At 40.4% G+C, this 9,064-nt stretch overlaps 1 protein-coding gene across 1 annotated transcript; it reads right to left on the bottom strand.

Moving 5' to 3' along the window:
• Positions 1 to 1,364: 1,364 nt before the first annotated feature.
• ifrd1 (interferon-related developmental regulator 1) lies at positions 1,365 to 7,322 on the bottom strand. Its single transcript, XM_014985183.2, has 12 exons — positions 7,096 to 7,322; positions 4,709 to 4,813; positions 4,104 to 4,185; positions 3,801 to 3,925; positions 3,561 to 3,718; positions 3,431 to 3,481; positions 3,164 to 3,342; positions 2,985 to 3,093; positions 2,749 to 2,883; positions 2,538 to 2,666; positions 2,017 to 2,112; positions 1,365 to 1,942 (listed from the first exon to the last, which is right to left on the bottom strand). Exons 1-12 carry the CDS (start codon positions 7,124 to 7,126, stop codon positions 1,856 to 1,858), a joined length of 1,287 nt encoding a protein of 428 aa, XP_014840669.2. The 5' UTR covers positions 7,127 to 7,322; the 3' UTR covers positions 1,365 to 1,855.
• Positions 7,323 to 9,064: the final 1,742 nt, after the last annotated feature.

Genomic DNA, 9,064 nt, shown 5'->3' with positions numbered 1-9,064 from the left:
AGGTACTGAAGCTATTAAAACCATTAAAGCTATCGGTGCTTTAATGGTTTTAATAGCTTCAGTACCTTTTAGTAAAATCTGACTAATTCTCCACATTTTAAGCATTTAAACACTCTAGTGACACATTTGCAAACAATGTGTTTGCCGGCCACTAGACCATTGAGCTCTGAAGCTGTAATGTTTTTCACTTGAAGGAGCCATTTTAGATTTTAGGTCAGCTTCTCAATAAACCCAGCTTCAAATCCAATATGGCTCACAGTCGCATAAACGATAGCTGTGCTCATTTTACTGTCACACCCCCAATGTCTCGATAAATCAGTTGTGCAGACTCTGCAACCAAGGTTAGGAAAAGTGTAGCTAACACTAGTTAGCCTGCTTACCAATCTTTGTTGGCGAGGCTATGTTGCGTGTCCTCGTTTTGATGATCTGTTGTCAGAAAACAATTTATAGATTTTTCTATTTGTTTTAAGCTCGCTACGGCCATTTTGGATTTGGGGTTCGACATCTTAACTACGGGTTGTTTCCAATGATTTTTCTCACTTAAAATAGATAAAAGGGACTTTTTTTTTCTTTTTGGAATATGTGCCACTATCACTTTCATGGTTTTTCTTTGTGTGCCAGCAGCAACACATTTCAGACAGATAAAGTTCTTCTAAATTCAGGTGAGTGAATAATGGAAATGAGGCTAATCATCAATTAACTGCAGGAATCTTATCAGCTCTCTTCTCATTTGATCCTCATTTATCACTTGTGATTGAACATTATTTTTCACCTGTTCGCAATGGGACTCTGACGAACGCGGAATAACAACAGTGGTCCATTAAGATTTATCACGTCTTCTCCATCTGCCTGGATGTTGGAGAGGGACGATCTAATCAAATGATAATGTTTATCTACTGAGGCCGTACAAAGTGGGGAGGATTTGTATTAAATCAAGGTCCTAACTAATATAGTCCTGTCAGTAAGTGGTAAACGTATATTAATCAAATTTAAGGCTAATAAGGTAAACTTTTATAATGTCAAGAAAATGATCAGAAAGTCATACAAATGATTTTTTTTCCCCAGTGTCAAACCACCTTTTAATATTTTCTCATATTGTTGAAATAAAAGTCTATACCATATGGTACTATATACCATGTCTTTAGGAATTACCCCTTTTTAAATGAAGCCTTTTAACTTGGTATTATGAACTATTTTTAAAATTCAATGTAAAAAAAAAAATCAGAAGCATCTTTTTTGCCTTTAAAGTTTAAATATGAGTGAATTAATGTACAAAACTGACCTGTGTGTACACAGTGGTCATACGCAACATGTCCAAGAGGATTAGATTTTTTTTCACAACAGAACACCAGGAGTAACAAAAACACTTTTTCTTTTTTGTTTATTTCATTACCCTTTAATATATAACCACTACCAAAGACACTATTCACTTAACATAAATAATGGCAACTTATTTAGCAGAGTAACATAAATTCAGAGTTTAGGTCTGTACTTTAATGTAGATACCAATTTTACAGTACAAGACTAAAGTCAAATTTTCCATAAGTTACCAAAAATATTCTGGAAAAGAAGAAATGAATACACAGCAAAAAGACAAAAAACACTCAACTGTACACCACCAGCCTGTTCAAAATCCAATTTTAAATATTAAATATCCTCGACTGTCTAGTTAATGGCAAACAACTGATAAATTAAAGCATGTCAGCTAGCAGAAAACACTAAATGTGTAGGAGGGAATTTGATGCAAATTTCAGAACGGACGGTCACTAAAGAACACAATATTTTTTTAGAATTCCTCATAAAAGTGGCTTAAAAGAGTAAACAAATTCAACAAATAGTGAAAACGACAAAAATCTTAAAATTCTCCCACATCCACCCTCTTGTCTCTGAACTTGCTTCTGGCCTTGGTCCGAGCCTTGAAGGCAGCAGAGTTGTGGAGATGCTGAAACGGAAAGCTTTGGAATTAGTCTCGGTTGAATTTTATAGACAAGCCAGACCTCGTGTTGTTGTAGTTACCCTTTCGAAGCGAGAGATTTTCATGGCCTTCATTGTGGCTGAATCGACCAAAATGGGCGGCCCCAGTTCAAACACGTCCCGGATGAACTCATTGGCCTGGAGGAATGGATGCATTTCCATTACAACTGAAAGTTTCAATATAATTTACATGTGAAGTGTGACATGTAGAAACGCATTTCACTGCAATTCTTTTGAGTTGTGGTGCATCTCTCCAGTTTTGGTTGAATTTTTAGGAGCAAGGTTCTGCTGAAAGATGAACTTCTGCCTTTAGTTTTAAGTTTTGAAACCTTAAATAAGTTTCCTTTAGCTCTATCTCCCATCTTTATTCATTTTCACCATTCTCTTTATCATGATGCTGCCATGAGTATTTTCCCTCGAAGCCATTTTAATTTTAACCTCATCTAACAAAAACTCTCGAAGGCAATTTGGTGTCCTGGACTTTTGTGGGAAGCAGTGCAAGGGGGCAAAAATATTTAAAATGATACAAATGGATTCTTTTGAATACACAAAGAATTGAATACCTGAAGGTGGTAGTTCATCCCAGATCCCACAAACTCTCTGAAAGCATCATAGGTCCTCTTTCTGACCCAGCTGTCGATGGTCATGCGCTCGGTTCCGAAGCGAATCGTCTCCGATTGGAAGTTCCCCTCCTGGAAATGAATTCAAATATTTCAGCCACACATGCCAACCTGACATCCTTTTGAGTGTTGATGAATCTTTCTTCACACTCACCTCAACAGCTTTTAGTACGTCCCTGAACACAGACCTCTGCTTCCTCTTGTCGGTCTTGGCTCGGTGCTTGTTGCAGTCGGTAGCTAAAGCATTCAGCTTATTGCACAGTTCCTCCCACTTGTCAAACTCAAATTCCTGCATATTTAAAAAAAAAAAAAGTACTTGAGAAATCAGAAACTCAAACTTTTTAGTGTCCAAAACATGGTGGTGGAAAACAAACCCAGACATGAACTTACAGAATCGATGTCTCTGGCTAGCTCGAAGAGCAAAGCGATCGTCTCCCCAGCGGCGATCCTCATGTTGACGTCGTCGCTCTCCAGCAGCCGTTGCAGCCTGGGCAGGTGTCTGCGCAACAAACCAGCAAACATTTCAGCACCGGAACAGCCAACGTTAACACCACCGGTCAGATTCTCACTTTTTCAGGACGCCTTTGAGCTGATTGGCCGAGCAGATGGTGAGCAGCAGGGCCCAGGACAGCAGGGCGTTGACGTGCAGCTGGCTCATCTGCGGACTGATGGAAGGACAGGTTCCATCCGCCCGGGCGTAGGACCGGGTGAACAGGCTCTCGAAGCACTCCATGGTCGCCTGCACGTCCTAAAGCAGAGGAGGGGGCAAAAATTATTTAGAACTTGCGAGTGTATTTTACTTTGAAAATAAAATCACGAGTGATTGGGCAGCTCACCAAGATGTCATCCTCTGCAACAAGCGTACAGAGCCCCAAACTTGTCGCCACCTGTTAAAGAAGACATGCCGATTTTAGTTGAATTTCTGAGATTTCAAATCTTTAGACGGGAAGGAAGATGCAGACTTACAGCTTGTCTCGCTTGGATGTTAGCTGACCCATCTGCCAGGATGTTTTTGAAGATGGGCTTTAGAGTCTTGAACACCTCCTCGCTCTCGATCCCCGATCCCAACTGAATACACAGCAAGCACGCCAAAGACGCCGCCGCCCTCTGCTCCTCGCCTTTACCTGGCAACCGGAAGAGAAGCCGTCAACTTCCTGTGCATCTGCTGATGACAAAGAGACTCTGATGTAGAAACGAGGCCGATACCTTTCTTGAGGCAACGCTCAATGCTGTCTGTGATGGTCATCCTTCGCTCTGAGATGAACTCGTACAGGATCCGAGTGGCCATTGCCGTCTTGAGACCGTCCAGAGCCCCCTGTCTCGTCTTGGCACTAAACGAGAGGAATGTAGATAAAGAAAAAAAGATATGATCCAACAATCATAGGTAATCGTTTAATAAAATAAAACTGGTCCAGAGTGTTTTGTGGTCCATAAAGGATTCCTGGATCACCTGCTCAAATGTACAAAAAATATATATGCATTTTATTTTTTTAAAAGTAGGACTTTAACCTCTTATCCACAGTGCTGTCTATAAACCCCTTCAGCTTATACTGGAAATCCTCCTGGGCGGTGTCCTCACTTGCCTCTCCACCTAAAAATAGCAAAACAAATAGTAACATTATTCACAGTTAACATTTAGAAGCTTCCGCGCTTATTGGCACCTTTGAAAGGACGCATGCCATCCCTCAAAATAAAGAGCGTGATCTCATAATTACAATTTTTCAGAAACCCAAGCTATAATTTGAAAGCTCGTTTTGCTTTAAATGGTAATCCACAACGTGTGCTGTATCTCTGGAGCATAAATATAATAGTAGAGAGGGAATTTTCTGCTAGATGTTGTTCAAATTGGGAAAGATGAGAGAAAACGGCATTCCAGTAAAGCAGATGTGTTAAGATAGGAAATGGCTGCAAGAATTTAAATTGCTTTAATTTATAATCAGACTGATAATTAAAAGGTTCAATGCACACACAGAGGGTGGAGATAAAGACGGAAAAATACTCACAGGTAAAACCAAACAACAAGCGGAAAGTTACATTTTCAGGGTTTTATACACATCTTTATCAGGATTGCCAATCATTCTGAAGAACAGAGAGCTGTACACAGACGGGCCTACCTTCATCTGCCACACTTGTGACGTCACTGAAGCTGCTGCAATGACTGAGTGTCTCGATGGAGGCGTCCTCATCACTGAAAGGCTGCACAGCTCCATGCTGGCCCCCTGAAAACAAAACATTTATTTCAGTTTAGAAAAAAAAAAAGAGAAAAAAACCCAACAAAGAGCTTTGTTCTGCACAAATGTGTCAGACAAAATCCCTTATGTAAGTCAAGCATCATGCAGGTACTGCAGCAAACGCCACTGTTATCTAATCAGCTGTGTTCTTTGGACGGCTTATCCTGCAGGTGCCATGTAGGCAAAGGTAGTCGGGAGTGAACCGACTGCAGTTCAAACAGCTGTGTGCCTATTGGAAAGACGCAGGTTGTCAAGACGGCTCAACAGACCACTGAACGTGAAGACCGAGCTCAAATATAAATAAATAAATAAAGTCTAACTGCAGCTGAGAAAAGAACCAAGCGTTCAGATTTGACCAAATACGGAGACAACAGCTTGAAGTCATCTGGTACAGTTATTGGCACAAAGTGATCAACAGAAATACTTAGTCGTACTATTTCTATGTACTTTAAATGTTGGTCTAAGTTCTAGATGTGTGGAGAACAGCATAACAGAGCAGTGTCCAGGCGTGTTTCTGCACATGTCTAGTCAGCAGACTGGAACAATGCAACAAGCTTAGAAAAAGTGGCATTTCTCTTTTTGAAAGTATTTTGGTTGCAGTAAACATGGAAGTGGAAAGCAAATTCACACCACCTGTGACTTTTCAGTTAAAGCTGCTTTAAAACTTACATTTGCAAAGCTGCAAGCAGATCACATTTTCAGTGCAAAGTGTGTAACATTATCTGAAATAAGACCACTTCGAAATGCCTAAATTTAGCAAAATGTTATTACATATTTTTGAACAAAAATAACCAACATTATTACATTTTTGTCAACGTCATAATGCTACAATAAAAAAAACTTTTCTCAATTCTAACGTCCATTAACAGAGCATGTGCTGTTGAGATTTTAGCTTTTGACGTCTCCAAGCTATTTGTGCTTTCCAGTTAAAAATGAAGATACCATTTAAGTCTTCTATAAAAAGTAATTGAATCATGCAATAGACTGTCTTTTCCCACTGTACTCTTTTGTAAATACCTCAGAACTGTTGTGTGTAGGAGCCAGACAAGGTGTGTGTATTGCAAGGCTATCTAGGGAAAAGTGCATGACAACGTGCAGGCAGCTCCTGCACAACAAGCTGTTTAACTTTTTAACATTTATATTTAATATAAATCCAAAAATAAAAACAGAATGTCATTACAGAGCTAAAACGATACATTAAATACATACTTTAATAAGCCAAGGAGTGAAATTGTCTATACTTTGAAGCAGGGTAGGGTTATGCTTTAAACCTTAAGAATCTTTTATCCTTTAGAGAAGGGCTCTCATTTGTACAGGTGAGGAATTTCGGGAAGCATAATGACAGCAAGTAGGAGCCAAAATGAAATCCGACCAGACCAGACTCAACAGGCTCCTCTGTGACCTGAAGTCACCTCAGGAGGACATGTTTGTTTGGCTTTACTAATGCAAGCTTCTCAGATGTACCAGGGAAACGTTCAAAGCCGAGACAATGCACTTTAGCTGATAATTTTTCAAAGAAATTATCAGCTTAATCACGTCACACGTTAATATGTGTTTACAGTGTGTTGACGTGGGCTTTTCCCACACCACAGCTGATTTCTGGGAACCGGGCGGCGCCTCTTCGCTGACCCGCTATACGGAGGACAAAATGTCCTCCCCCTGCTGCTACGCCACCAGAACCGATAACATTGGAAAAAATACAGACGGTATTTAATAAAAAACGTGTTTAACGTCAGTAAATATTTATGACGAAGAACCGGTAAAACAAATCTGGCTAACAATCTAATAAGATAGCAATGACAAGCTTTTAGCTCACAGAGCTGGACTTCTCTTGTTTTTGTTTACACTAAACGCCATATACGCAACTGATAAAACCGTAAAAATAATTTACCGGTTTTAAAAAGTGCTAATCGCTTTTAATTAAATCTTATTGACGGCAGCAACGTGTTTGGGTCAGGGAGTTGTCGATGCTAGCTTGTTAAGCACGGTGTAAACAGAGGTTTTGCCTAACATAATAATGTAAACATTATAACTGCGTTTAGTAAAAAGTCATATACTTTAAAAGATTTTAGAAGAAAGCAAAGCTTTGTGTCGAAAATTTTAGCTAGCTTTTGTTTGCACCTAGGCCCGGGCTCCAACGTTTGTAGTTCCAATTGTTAACACGTACAATTCCACGCAATACGTACGGAAGACTAAAAGAACTACAATTCCCATCATACAAACTGCTCACAGACGCAAGGCCACAGCCTAGCTGCCGCTCTGCTACTCACCCTTGCCGTTCTTCTTCTTGTTCCTTGGCATTTTCGTGCAATTTAATATAAAAGATTTGATCAAAAATCAGCCAATACACGACCAGCTTTTATTGTACTGTCTAGTAAAGTGAAAACGTTCTCGTGGCACAGTGGATAAAAAGAAATCGAAGGCGATCTTGGAGATAGACTGTTGGCCGAGACGATACATTTTCCTCTAATACACCAGTGCTTCTCGACCGAAGGGCCGCTCTGTGGTTTTATACCGGCAGACATGTCACGAGGAGCTTTCCCGGCATCACTGACCAATAGGAGAACGGCCGGGAAGTATCGCGTGTGCTTGCGCGTGACGCAGTGCCGTTTATTGTTTTGGTGGAGACAGGAGGGAGATAAACCCATAAAGGGTTATCAAAAAAAAAAAAACATTTCTGATTTAGCGCAATATTTATTCCCCTTAGTATTTCTATTGGCACTGAACTGTTAACAGACGTACATGGACACACACTTAACCGTTTAAAAAAGACATTTTAATGAGATGTAACTTTGACAATTACCATTGCTTATTATGATGCTACTTAGTAGCATCATAATAAGCAATACATGGCACTGCAATGTGTGTGTCTGTATGTGTGTGTGTGTTTCTTTCACTGGCTTTTAACTCAAATTGAAGTATTGTTTTTTACATTTATTGTATTTATATTCTTTGTTTTTATTTCTGGTTGTGGTGAACAGCACTTTGGTCAACTGTGTTGTTTTTAAAGTGCTTTATAAATGAGGCTGGAGTGGAGTATTTGGCATTTTACAGGTAAATTGAAGTGAGTAGAAAATCAGAGGTTATTTGTAGATAAGCCAAAGTTAAAGGGTTCGTTCACGCAACACCTTTATCATTTATTTGACTTTGTGTTTGGGGTTCAGGGAGGTTCTAGGACAGGACAAAAATAGCTTGCCAGTTGACGGGTGGAAAACCTCACTGGAGATGCAGCCTCCTTGCTGCTGTTCCCATGGCTGGACTGTCAGCAGCGTTCTTCCCAGCTCTGAGGAAAAAGCCATAAAGTGCTGTAGCTTGCAGAATCCAAATCTGACTGTTTTATTCATGCACCTTGCATTAGATTCAAGAACGGTTTCCAGAGGTGCACAGCAGAGTCACCATTTCTTCAGCAGTTAGTCACTTTTTTTTTTTTTTTGTTCAGGGTGCATCGCTGAATCACCACACTCATCGGCAGCAGCGGCTACTCTAACGCCCTTGAGCCACACCGTGTAGGGACAGAAGCGCTGTTCTGGTTGCAGCATCAAGCTTGAATAATTTATTAGCCAATGTGTGAAGCTGGGGTGTGTTGAGTGGGTGCAGTGATGGTGTGCGGAGAGTGTGATGTCGAATGGGAAACACACTCGGCAATACCTGCAAATCCCAGATTTTATGCATGGTTTAGAATAAATTATACAACACTGGGTGGGCTCTGTGAAATACTCTTGCTTAAATGCAAAAAAAAAAAAAAAAAGCTGCTTAGTGTCATACTGATTAAAATCATCCAGCGTTGCTTAAAAATATTGAAGTTCTCTGGGACTCCCACACTTTAACCTTAACCCACTTTGACACTAGGGGGTGCCATCCTGTTTGAAATTCAAAGAGCCACCGTCTCTGCTATCACTGCAGTGAAGCAAGTGGGATTCTCTGAGATGTTTTTATGATGCATAATTTATGAAGTGAGTGAACGATGCTCACTGCCGCTCGGTCTGTGTCTGGCTTTAAACGTTTAATGGGATGGAGCGTGCGATGCAAATATGAAATGATACAGGAGGGAGGAGAGGAGGAAGAAAAGAAGAAAAAAAGTGGAATCAAACACAGTCTGGTGCTGAGGAATAAACGAGCAGATGTTGTATTTAAAGGCACGTTTATGCGGTTCTGGCGAGGCGAAGGAAGGGGTTGTCGGAGGGGAAAAGAGGGAGAAATCACCAAAGTAGGAGCAATGGGGAAAACGGAGTGGCTCGG

The sequence above is a fragment of the Poecilia mexicana genome, unplaced genomic scaffold (assembly GCF_051168715.1).
Source record: "Poecilia mexicana isolate PSO_F unplaced genomic scaffold, ASM5116871v1 scaffold_23, whole genome shotgun sequence".
Taxonomy (NCBI): Eukaryota; Metazoa; Chordata; class Actinopteri; order Cyprinodontiformes; family Poeciliidae; genus Poecilia; species Poecilia mexicana.
This window is presented reverse-complemented; position numbering and strand designations above follow the sequence as displayed.